Source organism: Plectropomus leopardus, chromosome 15, assembly GCF_008729295.1.
Source record: "Plectropomus leopardus isolate mb chromosome 15, YSFRI_Pleo_2.0, whole genome shotgun sequence".
Lineage (NCBI taxonomy): Eukaryota > Metazoa > Chordata > Actinopteri > Perciformes > Serranidae > Plectropomus > Plectropomus leopardus.
In genome coordinates, this window is record NC_056477.1 from 15,304,696 (window position 1) to 15,320,321 (window position 15,626).

The following is a 15,626-nucleotide window of genomic DNA, read 5'->3' on the forward strand; positions in this document are numbered from 1 at the left end:
AGTACAGTTGAATCAAAGAGAAGTTCAAAAATTTTAACAGCTTGTGTTGTTCTCCCTTGATAGCAATCCTTGTTTGTTCATTTACCAGTTGTCAGGAGGGGTGACTCAGTGTTTACGATTACTTCGCCCTCATAAAGAGGCCGCGTTGAATCGTTACTCTGCTGTCTTTGCTGAAGAGATTTTGTTTTGTGTGACTCCTGTGGCCCATTTGTCCTTTCAAATGTCAACCGAAGACATATCTCCATCTTGACATTTTCCAAGAAATGCCCCTCGTAATGATGCCGTTATTCTGGGTCACATAGAGGAAACTGTAACATCCAATCAGCTGGTTCTCCGGGTACCATTACTGTGACTCACTGATACTCTCTCGTGTGGCGTGGAACGATTACACAATCAATTACCGCAGCTAATTCAGTGTAAACTCTACAGCGAGGCAGAGCCATGCTAACGCTTTCAAATGATGGAGTTCAAAAAGCCGAGCTGTGAGCTGCACCTACAGTAGAGAGATTACCTTTGCAGAAACACATCCCAGCAGAACACGGGGTTACAGTGATAGGGTCATGAATATGGATGAGCCAAGATAACATGCCCTACTGTGGGCTAAGTGGAGTGGCAGCCTAGTATTCTCACACCCACTGACTTATGGTACGCAGAGGTTGGATGGCGCAGTGGAAATGACATAATACCAGCGTTAATGTTTTATTTAGTTTGTCTCCTGTTGACTACAGCGGGCCATTAAGAGCGCACAGCATCTCCCATTTGCACTGATTTCCTCTCCCTCCTGCCGCCCTCTCTGCTCCCTCTCTGCTCCTTCTCTCCTCCCTCTCTGCTCCCTCTCTTTTGCACTTTTTGTTTTTCATGCATTTACTCTGCTGCTCTTTGTAGACAACAAGTTTGATTTTCGTTCAAGGAAATTACAAGAAAGAGGATAAACATTTGCCCCATTGTAGAGATATCTTGCAGCTCAGTGTAGCTGCACTCATGTTGAAAGCTGGTGGGTTTTGTGCTCATTTATTTTAATAAGGTCTTAAAGAAGGTGTCTGTGTGTTTTTGTGACGGTGCTCTCAGCGTACCTCAAACTTTCCGCATCTCTTGCCTCAACTAGCAGAAACAGCAATGTTACTATGGAAACTTTGGGAGAGCTAAGCTTTACAGTTAATTGCTTGAGCAGAACAAATGACCTGCTTTGTGTTTTTTTTTTTTTTTTTAATCTTTCACCATTTTCATCTGCTTTTTTAATTCAACATTCGCACACACGACAACACTCACTGCAGTTCAGATCACACCTTTTATTCTTGATGGTTTTCATGTGCTTTCTACTTTTCTGTATGAATAAATGAAGAGTTGTCGCCATGGTGAAAGTCTAGATTGTGTGTGTGTGTATCAGACACTCAAGTGTTATGACAGGAACAAGAACATCTCCTATGTAGTCTATATGGGATGTGAATTATTATCGTAGGTTTATGAAGGGGGTCGGAGTGCCTGCTGCAGTGGGCAAAGAAACATTACATAGTTTGGTACGTTGGTGCATCAGCATGGTCGACATCATGAGCAGACTTTAGTTTGTTACAGATATATTTGTACCAGCTTGTACGAAATGAGCATTTTTACATCAGTTACTCACCTCATTTCATGTTGAATTTGTTAAGAAAACTTTTTTTTTCTTGCATGCCTCCACGGTGAAACAGAGGAATTCTTGATGCACTGGAGTAAACGTAAAGAATTGCGTTAAACAACACTAATATCAAACATGCACTTACGAACTTCCACACAACTCATGCAGTATAATCCAAATCTCATTTATCCAGTCGTACTCTCAGTATTTCCCAGACACGTGCACATGCTTAAACCTCACAATTTCAAACACTTCTGCATGTGCATGTAGGCAAGTGCATGCATTTCAGTTGCACAAGTGCACTACTCCTCTGTCGTAGTAAGACTTCATGTGTGTTTCAAATAGTAAGGTTTTTCACGAAAACACAATCATTTTGAAAGTACTGAGCATACAACTGTATAAATGAGACTTGGATTATACTACACGAGTTGTGTGAGAGTTTGTAAGTGGGTGATTTGATATAGTTTTGCTTTTGTTAAACAGACCCCCATTCACTCCAATTCAACAGAACTGATCATTTTGTGGGAAAAGTACTCCTTTAAATTCCAGAGATATGTTTACGGTCCTTTGCAAACAGCGTTACCGCTACATAGTTTATTCTCCGTAAAGCACTGGCATGTAAAATGTCAACCACAAAACACTCTTAATAGTAAATGCTTTAATATAATCCACAGTTAAGGGTTTCTACCTGCCCTAACATGCAAGAAAGTAGGAGATTGTCTTCCTGTCTAAGATTGTGATCTTCTGCTCTGATTAATTACAGTGAGGCAAATCTATGATGAAATCAATCGATCATTGTCTTCTGCTGAGCTGATCCAGATTGATCCTGATTGATCTTGATGCATCTTGTCTTATTATCAATTTCGACGCTAGATGAAAACTTGCTCATTTAAAAACTGGTACGTCATTTTTTTTGTGAAGTACCTGTGCTTGTTTTCCTTGAGGCTTTGTCATATTTCAAGTGTAATAATTTCTCCTTTTTTTGAAGTGGGTGTGCATTTCTTTTTTTATATACATTGCAGAAAATCATACAATTTCTACAAGTGATAATAGCTGCTAAATAACTACATTTCCTATCAATGTAAGATTTTTTGACACTTTCAAATATCGATATGGGTATTGATCTTTAGAATCCCGTTCTGATTTTTATGTGTGTGTTCTATGCCAAAGCCTGAAGTTGTCCACATTTAGGCCTATGTTATTACTCGCCTGCCTAATTTATTACTGAACATATAAATTGATATCACTGTACCTCTCTTTTGCATATTCCAAATCTCATGTTGTTTGTTGACGTACATTTTGGCAGAAGTGCATGATAGTTATACAGAAAAAGAAAAGGGACACTGAAAGTAGAATCAGATTAATTACAGTATGATTAAGAACCTAAATATTATTGCGTGGTTGATGCTGCGGAGCTCGAGGTCGTGCATGTTTGTTAACAGGCGATCTCTGCCAGTAGGAAGCAAATTTCACACATCTCCAAGGCGGTGCAAACACATACAAAAATAAAAACACAGCTCTGGATTTTGCAAGAGAAAATAGATATAGTTGTCATCTCATTGTATTCATCATCAGGTGTGTTTACAAATGTGCTCACGGTACACAGCTCACAGCGAGTCTCCCACTGCCAGTGCAGTTGACAGCTTCACATACACAGACACCCACCCGCAAGCATCATATCACAAAATTCCTACCCATAGATACAGCTCTGTCACATATTATGTAACATCTGGTAAAATATGTGACTCATGGCACACTCATCTTCAGCGCAGACTGTGATATCGGCACACACAGACGCCTCTTCTATTCTGAATACAGCAGTGCTGGAGAGAAAGGAGTCAGTGTAAATAGTCATCAAAACAGTCATGATGCACATCAAAAAAAATGCCAAATAAGTTTTGTGTTCCTCTTGGCGTTACCGACAACAGAAGGGTTGGTAATTTTAGATGTCGTTTTTAAATCCAACAGTTTGTAGTCCTGCATCGTTTTGGCTGTTTTATGAATCCACTGGCAAAACAGTCACATATCAGATGTTTCTCTGAGAGGACGGTCTTTGTGGTGATGTGGTCGTCCTCATGAAAACAGCTTATTAACATCGCTCTATGATCACTTGCTGGATTTTGGTCCATCATTACTGACTCCTTGGCTCAGAATGAGTATATTTTCACTGATGGTTATCAATTCAGAAACATGTCCCCCCCCGACTGCAGTTTATTCTCATTTCAGTGCCAGTATATTCTATTTTTTTCTCAATAACACCCATAAGAAACATATTTCCCTTATCGCCCTCTGTGCAGATAAACACTGAGAATACAAAAACTCTCATACTTCCTAAAACACAAACTTCACCTGCAGCTACTGCTTATATACACAAATTGCTTTGTTAAACTTTACTTCAAACCCTCATTGTATGGTTGTTAATAATACAGTGCCATTGCATAAAACCATTACTCATCCATATATCTGAAGAAGAAATACAATTTTTAATCAGGTCACTCATGGTTCACTCTCTTCACCATGAAATGAGAAAGGACAAAATAAAAACATTTTTAACGTGTTTACAGAGAAAAAAAAACTTGAACCAACAAGAACTTACAGAATATAGCGTGAGTGTTTTTTTTTTCAGTCGTTTCCCCAGCTTATATAGAAATGCTGCTCAGTGCCAGCGCAGGAAAGCAGAGCGTGTCTTCTCTTCGCTCATCTTGCTGCTACAAACCGCACATAAAACACTACAGATGAGGGGTGTTATACAGTGGTGACTAATTTCTAGGTATCAAAAGGTTTTGTATTTTGACGAATAAATTCGATGTTGAAAAGAAGCCAGTTCGGTACTAAAAGGTGACCTCTTTGCTCAGGTGCAAGCATGTGCAGTAATGCATTACGAAGCTATCACTAGAAAGCAGCGCTATTGCCAAAACGCGCAAGCAATAGATTTCGAAAAAGGCAAGTGAATGCAACGTCTTACATGCATTTAATTACATCCCAGTTGTATTGTACATTGGCTGCTACATAAATTGGGATGTTATTTCACTCCGTCCATAGCAACAGAAAAATAAATATTATCTACATGTCGCCCGTCTCAACAGAGAAGAGAATATTTATCACCTCCGGACTGCATCTGACATCAGTATTCAGTGCTGTGGGAATGTTTTCAACAGTAGATGATTCACAAAGTTGCACAGACCATCACCTCAGAGCGGGAGATGTTGAAAAGTCTTTGTGCTGCTTTATCTCCAGTGCCTTCTGTACTGTAACCACGCCACATTTCAAGGTTTTGATTATATGGAATACATGAAACAATTCAAAATCATACATCCACCTTTTGGAAAAAAGTGACACCAATCCACTACATTTAGACAAAACAATCCAAAAATACCCTCTAAAGTTATGGCAATTCATGCAATCTGTGATGACTGAGGTCATTGGGAGTTTCCATGTCCTTGGATTTAAAAGTCTGGGCCTGAGTTGGTCTCAAGTGGTCTGAAAGTGAGCCATGTGTGTGCCACTGTCACTGTGTATGAAATGCATGTTGAAACAGAAGCCTTGGATCACTGTCAGAGCACTTGGAAGACGGCTAGTTAACAGTTATTATTACTGCTGCTCTATGACTATCATTATAACGATTATTACCACTCTGGGCAACGCACTGACATCAGTTCTGTTTTAGGATTGTGGTTCACACAGGACTTATGTGGCAATATGCAGCCGCGTGTCTACCGACTGCCATTGAGAACTCATATCAAACACTTAGGTGCTGAATAAATCTCCAAGATATATTTTTAGATCAAAGATAGAGATAAACACACTCACAATGACCCACACATGCATACTGCAGGTGGATGCCCACCACACACACACAAGCGCACACACACGCACGCTGAAGTTACTTCTTTCTCATACTCTTCACTTTCCAATGCAAGTCCTTTTTTTTCTGAAATTGTTTATTCCAATAATCTCGGTCTTCATCTCTTCTTCTTTTCCGAGTGGCCTGTCTCTGTGGCTTACTGCTGGTGTTGCTTTAGGCTGAAAACAAAACACAGGAAAGAATTTGTTAGTCTTGTTTTGCGTCTGACATGAGCAGATCCGACAAGACAGGACTCTTTAACCACAGGGAACATCAAGCCCGCTGGGAGAAAGCTATTTTGTTTTTGGCATGCTCTGTCCCAGGGATGTAATCTTATTTACCTGTAAAGCTCTGTGTCATGCCATTCTTAAGATATTTGAAGATAGCAAAATAACCAAAGTTCTCATTGCTAAAGTATCAAGATAAATGTGCAGAGATGTAACACTGCAACCCTGCATAGCTTTATTTCCTCAGAAGAATTTCCTTTCACCAGGAATGACAGCTCTACTGTACTGCATATGAAGCATTAATCAATAATCCCGTTTCACAATCTTCTCCTAATTACAGCCGTCTATTATGCCTTCTATCTGGCTGTTCCCCAAATTAAAACAAAGGAGAAAGATATGAGCGTAAACCCTCGTGTTTAAGGTGCAATAATTACTGTGGATTCGGCTTTTATCTGGAGCTGCTGATTGTTTTTCATGATGACAGGCGCTGTGGCTGCATTCTGCAGCTTTATCGCCATTAAACAAAGCAACTCCAGAGGCAAACACACCACATCTAATTAAAACAAAGAGATAAGTTGGATTGAAGCGCATGCCAAGCAACACCCACCTAATTGTGTAAGCATTTTTTAGTGAAATTTATTTGGACCCCCTCCCCCCAGGACAGGGGGATTTAAGGCAGCAAAGCTGATCTTTGCCAAGTATAACTGAAACAACAATATCAGCATTCAGAGTTGGTCTCACTTATTCAATTGCCTGAATGTAACAACAGAAATAGTCCACATGTAAAACAAAACCTCTGTAATCTCTGCAGCTCTTTGTATAATTGTTCCTGTTGTCAGTTTGAGAAGCTTTTTAACTTTGTTTCATGGTGCAGTTAGAAAATATTTTCTCCTTAGTGTGAGCTAAGCCCTGTCTGGTGTTGTTTTTGTTTGTTCAGAGGGACAAACACAATCAGACACACATGAAATAAGATGTTTGTCTCCATATGTGGTCCTCGGTCTGATCCTGAAAATGAAAAAGGCGTCCCCCTTAACAGCACCACCATTTTCATCACAGTCTATGTTAAAATGCCACTCCTCCACCATGGCCTAATTGGATTGTTGCCCAATACAGACACACACACACACTTCCAACGCTGAGACGGGAGAGCGAAAAAGAGGCAGGGATGCACAGGCACCCGAGCTGTCAGCACCTATCCTGGTAATGGCTGTTAAAACAGTGGCCTCTACACCCTGTCTGCTCTGTCAGGACTCATCTAGCACTTTGGACTGTGTGAGGGGTGGGAGGGCGTGACTCTGGTGGCCTTGTGTTGTGCTTTGGGAGGGGACAGGTAGCGGCAAGGAGGAAGGGAAGGACAACAAGAGGAGAGAGGCAGAGTAAAAACATTGTGGGGGAGAAAACGGGGTCAAAGATCGAGGGAAAACAAGACAAGTCCATTCTGGGGGGCAACAGAGAGTTGCATGAAAGACTAAATTGAAAGAAGTAAGTTCAGCAGTTTTATCATACCTTAAAATAATAATCTCCAAGATCTCATATCAATCAATGTCTGCTTATAGCCAACTGATAAAAGTGTTGCAGTATTTATTTATCTGGAGCATTCTGAACTGTCGAGGGTGACATTCGTGGACACAATGCTGTACTAAGTTACTGCTACTGCAAACTGAACATTTCCTACTGCTGCAGCTTCACAAATAGCTTCAGTATTTTTCAAACTGGACCTGATTTCCCATGTTTTTGTGTCTAAGTGACCAATCCAGTATGGAGCGACAGGGCCAGCAGCAGGGAAACTGAACTTGGGGCATTTGACGTCCACCAACAGTGCTTGTTTTTGCCACTGACGGGTTCAGACCGTTATCTTAGGTGTCTGGCAACATTATAGAAAGAATCCTTTAAGTGATAGACCGCTTTTGTCAAAGAGGAAGATCGTTTTTGTTCAATCGTGACATGAGCAGGGAGGTTTAGGCTCTGGTTACATGGAGGGAAGTTTACTGCAGTTCATGCACACTTAGTACTCCCACTGGAATGATAAAAAGCTGGTTACAATTTTTCAAAGTATCCCTTCAAGGGTTTATTTCAACCAAACTAGGAGTGGTGATTGCTGGACAGTGGAAAGATGAACTAAGGTGGCTGTGATGCAAGATGTGCTCCTCTGCACCTTACACTGACTCTCACACAGAAATAACATCATGACCTGACATTTATTTTCAGTATTGATTATTTTTTGATCTTTCATTTGGGTAGTCCAGAGGGTCTTCTGACCTTTTCAAATGAAGCCATTTTTACATGCGTGACCTTAAGTGGTGGCTTTAGTGTCAGCATGAATTATGAGTGGTAGGACTGCAGCTAAGAATTAGTTTCATTATCAATATGTCAGTTATTTTTACAATTAAAAGATGATCTGTAAAAAAGAGAAAAGCGTTCTATAGCAAGAGGTGACATCCTCAAATTGCTTTTCATATCAACCAACAGTCCAAAACTCAATGATTATCAGTGTATAATGAAACGGAAGAAAGTAACCAGAGAATTAGAGTTTGTATGTACTGGATTAATTGGAAAATTGTGTCTGTCCTAATGGGTGATTAAACCAAATAGTGATTTTTCCTCCTCAGAATGTTTAATATGATGTTTTTTTTATAGATGTAAAGATGTGAAAGTATCCAGTTTTCACAAGAAAAAGGCAAAAAATTCAAATTCAGGAAAAAAAAAACATGAAGTTTTTATTTTCCATTCTTTTGTAGTCTTGGAACTGCTCAGATTTATCTTTGGACCCCAAGGTTGGGAACCAATGATTTAGGCAATAAAATGTCAGAAAATAGTGTAATATTCCCCAGACAATATGCTAGAGCCCAAGGGGACATCTTAAAATTGCCTGAAGACATCCCAACCGTCAAAGATATTCAGTTTGAAATGACATAAAACAGAGAAAAGCAGCAAATCGTCACATTTTTACAAGCTTGAACCAACAAATGTGAAGTGTTTTTACTTTTCACATGACTAAGTTTACTCAATAGTGGTGTAAATGCAACACCCATTTTTCATGAGTTGAAATAAAATGTCTCAGATTTTCTCTGAGCACAAGAAGGCTTATGTTCCTCAAATGTTGTTCACAAATTTACTAAAATCTCTTAATGAGCAGTTGCACCTTTTCCAAGATTATCCATCCACTTGACAGATGTGACATATCAAGATGGTGATTAAAACAGCAACATTTATACACAGCTGTGCCTTGCAAAAACTGCAGCGCAAAACAATGCTGCATTTATGTTTTTGTTCAGTGTAGTTCAATAGATTATCAAATCAGTTGTTTCATAACTTGTAAACAGCAGGGAGCCTTCGTAAAGCCAGAAGAAGAAATCTGTTTTCTTTAGATTCAGCTCTTACATGTTTGTCACAAAGTTGTTGAAAAACATAAATTTAAACTTGCAGATTCCAGCTGCCACTCCTGCTCTCGCTGTTGTCTGTCGTATTGTTTTGAAAATGCCCCTTGATTGGGCTGTTTCTATGGGAACGACACTGTACAAAGAATCATGGGACGGTTTTGACTGTGGTGAGTGTCGGCTGCATAACCAATGTTTTCTCACATTTTGTATGCATATTGAAACCTTTTCACATCTGTCTTCATACACACTATTTTAAGTATGTGTGCAATGTGCAATTACCAATTTGGATGCAGACAGTGTGCGAGCAAGGAGGTACAAGATGAGGAATAGCAGGAAGAGGGTGGGAAAGGTGACAGAGTTACGGCAAGGCGCAATGCACGGAAGAGAAGGTGAGGCAGGGGACGGGGTAAAAGCGAGGTCATGGTGTTTGAGTGTTAATAAACTAATCCAATAATCTGTCCCAGGGCCACACATGTGGGATGTGGGATATAGGATGTGTGAGAGACAGAGGGCAGAGAGAGTGCATGTGCCTCTGTGTGTCCGGGGGAAGCGTGTGTGAGGATGTCAAGGTCACCCTGGCACGCTGTGTGTGTGCCAGGTAAACGCAGTCCAGCAGTTGCTAAGGGAGCAGAGCTGTGAGTCATAATTCAAGCACGATGATCTCCCCCTCACCGGCCTCACCTTATTAACATCACAGACAACGATGCTCATGGCGATGTGTGTGTGCAAACAAAAACCGCATGTGATTTTTGTGCAGAAGGCGTGAGGTAACACAAGGACAAGTGCCTTCGGGGCAGATGAGGAGAGCCTAAGGCGCGAGCCCCTGTGTGTGTGTTCAGGTGTGACGGAGGAACGTGTGTGAGAGGACAGCAACCTGCACCGGTCCTGCATTAACCTTTCCCCTTGCCTCAAGCAGGGAGAGGACGCACACACACACACTTCACCATGCTTCACACACATACATGCAGAAAGGCCGCCCTATTAGCAGGTCGATAGCTCAACCATTTGCATTCAGAGTTACTTTACACTAAGCACTGTAATCTCTCACACTCGCTGCCACCCTCCCCCTCTTTCTCTCTCCCTTCCTCTCTTAAATGTGCATTAGTTTGTTTTGTAGTGTGTGTGTATGTGTCCTCTGTGATACTGATGCTGAATAATTACCAGGGTGAGTAGGCTAAATGGATTGTCCCCGACCTCACCATCATACCCTTGGGGCGTGTGTTAACGTTAGAATCAACATCACACACACTCATACTCAAGCACACTGTACACACACAAACACACACAAAGACAGGCCAGAGGTCGGACATTGCATAACGAAAAACCACCCAAAGAGCAAAGGCCACACAATCCTAGTGAGCGATGTGAATAATATTATACGGGTAGTTAAAGCCACACAGTGTCACTGGTCAGAGATACGACCCTGCTGACAGTCCCCATCAAGTAAACTGCACTTTACTGCTTACTTTTTCTCTTGTGGACTCCAAGGAGCTAATTAGTGCCCTTTCTTGTTTTGTGCTGTTGTTCTAATGCATGTATACTTGGACAAAAACTTTCAGGCTGGTAATCATTGCATAAAAGCCACCATAGCCTTGAGGATATTCTGTACTGTGACTATGAGCTCGAACAACACTTGTTCTGGTTCAATCAAGGTCGGTGTGATATCTCTATTTTTACGCTACGCTGATAAATGTATCTTTATTTGATCTCTGTTTGATTTATCCGGTTGAAGTGTGGTCATTCTACTAAGCTAACCTTAATTTAGAGGGAGCACAACTTGTATATGACATTTTAGAGCACTTTAATTTTGAAATTCTACATCAGTTTCCCGATACTGTCTTTTATATATCATTGACATACTAAGTGACTGATTTATTGAATTCATGTGAAATTACCTGTCATGCTGCTTTCATTTTGAACTCAATTCTTACACACCCACTCTGAAAATGTGGGTGCTAGTTTGACCGTCTTTTTTGAAGCGAGACTGGTGTGACTGCAGTGTCCTGCATTGGGTGGAGTTTTAAATGATGGAACAGATTTGTGGTACTGCAGCCTTTTGTTTTGTGGCATATTTAGTAGAGGATAGTAGTCTTTTCCACATCTTTCCTCCTGAAATCAAACCATTTCCAGCTCCTGTGGGGAAAGTTAGGCTATCCATCATATTCATATACATTAATCAACCACCCGAACCCGACCTGAGTTTAGTAACCATCCACAATTCATCTCACCAGTTCCTTTTCCTCGTCAGAAAGATCAATTTCATTGCTAAAAGTGCGAGTCAGAGACTGCAATGAGGACACTGTCCACCTCCTTTCACTTTCTCCCACCAGTTTATGGTGAAAAAATAAAAAAGCAACTTCAGCGCAAACGTTTTATAGATTCAGTGAGGTGCATTTAAAAAGAAAAAGACCCCTCTGTATTCACTCTATAGTGACTGCTTTTGTCATTTTTCATAATTATAAAAAAATGTAGAACCACTTCATGCCCTTATCATGCTTTTTCAGCGATTTCTATCCTGTTTATGTTATAAAGTTACCTGAAAACCAACGAATATTGATGCATATAAAATCCACGCAAGCAAATATAGTAACAAGAGTGTGACCAAAGCATGTTAACCCATAAGAGTCTTTAGACATTTCAGTGCTGTGGCACAACATAAGTCGTGTTGTTGGTGTATTGTACTGTGGCCAGCTTCCATGGAAACAAAACCACAATAAAAAAGCAAGACAAGAAACTTTTCAGGAGGTAGTGTCTGCATCCACTAGGCAACACATTTTTTTTTAATTTCTAGTTTTCTCATTTTCTTTCTCTATATTGAATTACCCATTTATACCTTTACCTGTATCAAGGTAATATTGCCAAATCTAAATGCTGAAGGGCATCTGGATCGAAACATCCGCGTGGCAATACTAAAAAATTATAAGTGGAGTGCTGCTGTCCTGATCTTTACTGCATTGATTTCTCTATATTGCAGCATAATGCACATATTGTGACATACTTCTAATTTTCTATTGTCTATTACTTCTCTATGCCTACACGTAAGAGCAACTGTAATGTGACCGTATTCCCCTCTTGGGATTAATTAAGTGTTTCTTATTTGGCGATGGCCTTTCATCTACACATATAACTTTAAAACTTGATTAAAAATGACCTTCTGTATGAGCAGCAGCATACAGTCACCGCTGGGAACAGCCTGCCATCATCAGAGCATTTGCCAGACTTTAACACAGCTGTGGGGCTGGAAAAACCAATTCAGCTCCTCTCTGCTGATGGCCTTATGTTCATTTTTTAATTGTCACTTTTGAAAAAAAAACCAAACAAAACTTGCCATTAGTTTTTACTCGTAATACTTGGGTCAGGAACCAACATGAGGATTTAATATTCATCTAACTAGCTCAGTTCTGTCTGTTGCCCACTTGTGTCCTGTCTACTGGCCAGCTAAGTGCACTGGCTTAATTGCAACACACTGTAAACTGCGAAAATGTTCTGCCAAGTTTATCTAGTTATATCTCTGCTGTTATCATCCGGTACAGGTCCAATTACAACAGCCAGTGTGTAGCGACTGTGTGGAGTCTGCGGCGTTTCAAATGACCCGCAGCTGACTGTGTATGAGGCAGATGTACGGTACAGATAAGAAGAGCTGGCAGAGAGATGCATCCAGCTGTTTAAAGAATCGACAAATCTGTTGTTGTTTTATGATGACACATTCCAAATGCCAAACATCACACACACACACACACACGCGCACACACACACACACACACACACACACACACACACACACACACACACACACACACACACACACACACATAACACTGAGTCAAAGTTAGGGTGGAAGATCTCACATCACTTTGGCAAAGTCTTGTCCACCCTGTAAACAACCCAGAGATATGAACGGAACAGTCTCAATAGCCTCTTTTCCATAAGCACTCACACATTTCTACATTTACACTCAAGCACTCACACATACACATAACTGTGCAAAAATGTAAGCCACATTTGTGCAGAAAAACACTCCATAATCAGACAGCTTGTTCTTAAAGAAAGTAGACTTGGTAAAAATGTTTGTACTCATGCCATGTGCCATGTGGTCCAAAAAACAAATCACTAATGCACACATACACATACACAAACACACACCTCATTCAAAAGCGTGTGTCCCCATATTTCTAAACTTTCAGTGCCTTAGAGGTTGTCTGGTTTTATGCTGCAGCCAGAGTGAGTGCATGAGTATTTGCACTCCAATGTCAGCAGAATACAGTGTGAAAGAGGCACTACCCTGTGCTGCAGAGGCTGAAATGTGATGCACGTGGATGAAGGAATGTGTGTTTAGTGAGTGAGAGACTTCGCCTGAAGTGGTCTCTAACACACATTCATGTACCCATATTGTGTTTCACCTGAGTGACTGGGTGAAGGCAGAGGGAGTAAGGTCGATGAGGTGGAACCTTTGGTCTTGTTTGATGTTTCCCTAAGGATCGATCCAGCAGTGCAACATAGCTGGCAAGACTTATTTCCAGTACCATTGTTCACCTTTGCAGACTTAACAGAATTCCGCTTGCATTGGCAAAATAAGTCTGCGAGGGCTCAAAGCTGTCGCGCTGTAAATCTGCTGGTGCTTGAGGGCTCTCTCATGGACTTTATCACATTTTATGCACACTTTCTGTAAGTGTTCAATCCTGCAGATGCTGCTTAAGGGTATTTCAAACAATCCATAGCATTGTGACATTAGAAATAGGGAATGGCAACTTCTATGTAGCTGGTCAAACTAAATTGCTATTCTATGCTATTGCTAAAACTACAAGTGAATTATGAGTCTCACATCATGAGCCACAGAAATGTCTCTTTACTTTCACAAAGTACTGTCTCATTGCCAATATGTTGTAATAAAATGTTATTGCTTTTTTTAAATGCTGAAAAAGTCAGGAAATTGAATTGTGTTTAATACAATATATAATATAATAATAATAATAATAATAATAATAATAATAAAAGTTTTGTAATGCAATAAGTGCCATGTTTATTTAAGCAGCTGTGCATATCAAATGACCCTGTTTACTGTAAAATAGAAATACAAAATCTGTTGACATGGAGCTCTATGCCTACCATACTCTAGAAGACTTTTAAAAATCTTAACTTTGACACTCTCTGCCAAAGAAAATGTGAGTTTTTAGTCACATGCTGAGAGTTTGCGAATACTGAGGGTCTTGAAGTGACTATTGCAAAACTAAAACTAGATTCCTTTTATGATTATTTCCCATCCTGCTCCTGTTAAAAAATATCACAAAAAACTCCCTTTAAGAAATATGATATATTAACAATTCCTTTGAAGTCCGCAAAAACACAAAACTCTAGCAACAGAAGATAAAAGGCTCCATATGTCGACAGTAGTATTGTCAATTCAGCATCAATATAATCAATAAATATAAACTGTATCTGTGTACAAGCGTTACATTTTAGATTTTGTCGCCTCAACTCTCTACCAGTCCTCCCTGGAGACCATCAGTGTTTATGGTCTGCCCGATTTGCCTCTTTTTATTCGGTAGTGGAGTAAGCAAACCAGTTCAGTATTTTCATGAGCCAAGACTAAAAACTTAGGATAATATTAAACCTGTTTGATCATGTTGGAATGCAAAGACAAGAAGAACTGATTTGAGACAGCTTAAACTAAGTTTTATGACCCCCTTTCTACAAAATAATTGAGATCATGGAAGCACACACTAATTGAGGTTAAACCCATGATTTTATTCCAACATTGGAAGTTTGTCTGCCTCAGTGGAATCGTTTGAAAAGCCATTTGGTGTAAGGCACACATTAGAAATCTGAGCTCTTGAGACAAGGCTGAGAATCGAGTGTTTAGAGCCGAGTGTGAACACTGAGCTGAGGTCTTAAAGTTCTTTCCAAACTTGACTTCTGTCTCATCACCTGCTCTCCTCTTGTTCCAGTAAACCCTTTGATAATCTCTTTTACTCTCAGAGGCACCATGAGGTCCCTGACAAGCTTCTACCCTACTTTACCTAAACTTCCTCTCCTTTGAGACCAAACACTGATTGTACTATAAAATGTCAGTTTATATCCCATCCTTTGTTGACATCCCTGTGTAAATTCCTGTGGAATAAGACTGAAGCCCGGCTCTGCACACTTCTCCGTCAAACTTCCTCCACTTCAGACCACTTCCTGTAAGCCTGTCTGAGAAGGTGGATGAGGTACTTCTCCCCTTCTATCCAGTGACCTATCAGCACCACCCTTGTAAATCTCCCTGGTCTCTTTCTCTCAGTCCGTCTCTCACTGCCCTCTATCCGTCCATGTCCCTTCAATCCGTCCTCTCCATCCTAAGCAGCAAAGCCCTGCAGCTGTCAGCAGCATGAACACCTTAATGTACACTCCAAATCTGCTCCTTATCTCTCCGGCTCCACTTTTCACTTCAATTTAAGGAGATTTCCTCTCAGCCCCAATTTTGTTTTACTTTCTCCTGCTCTTTGCACCATTTTTTCTCAAATCCATCCTGTTTCTGTCTGTATTACTACATTTCTCAACATCCATCTGTCTCTCCTTATCAA

At 40.4% G+C, this 15,626-nt stretch overlaps 1 protein-coding gene across 2 annotated transcripts in view; it reads right to left on the bottom strand.

Annotated features, from left to right (window-relative positions):
- Positions 1-5,599: 5,599 nt before the first annotated feature.
- The window catches only part of zgc:171482 (zinc finger protein), a 57,817-nt gene continuing 47,790 nt past the window's right edge, over positions 5,600-15,626 (bottom strand). For both annotated transcript variants that reach the window (XM_042502435.1, XM_042502434.1), the window contains one exon: positions 5,600-5,638. In XM_042502435.1, coding sequence (XP_042358369.1) covers positions 5,617-5,638 — 22 coding nt within the window. In that variant the 3' untranslated portion in view covers positions 5,600-5,616. The remainder of the gene's footprint in view (positions 5,639-15,626) is intronic.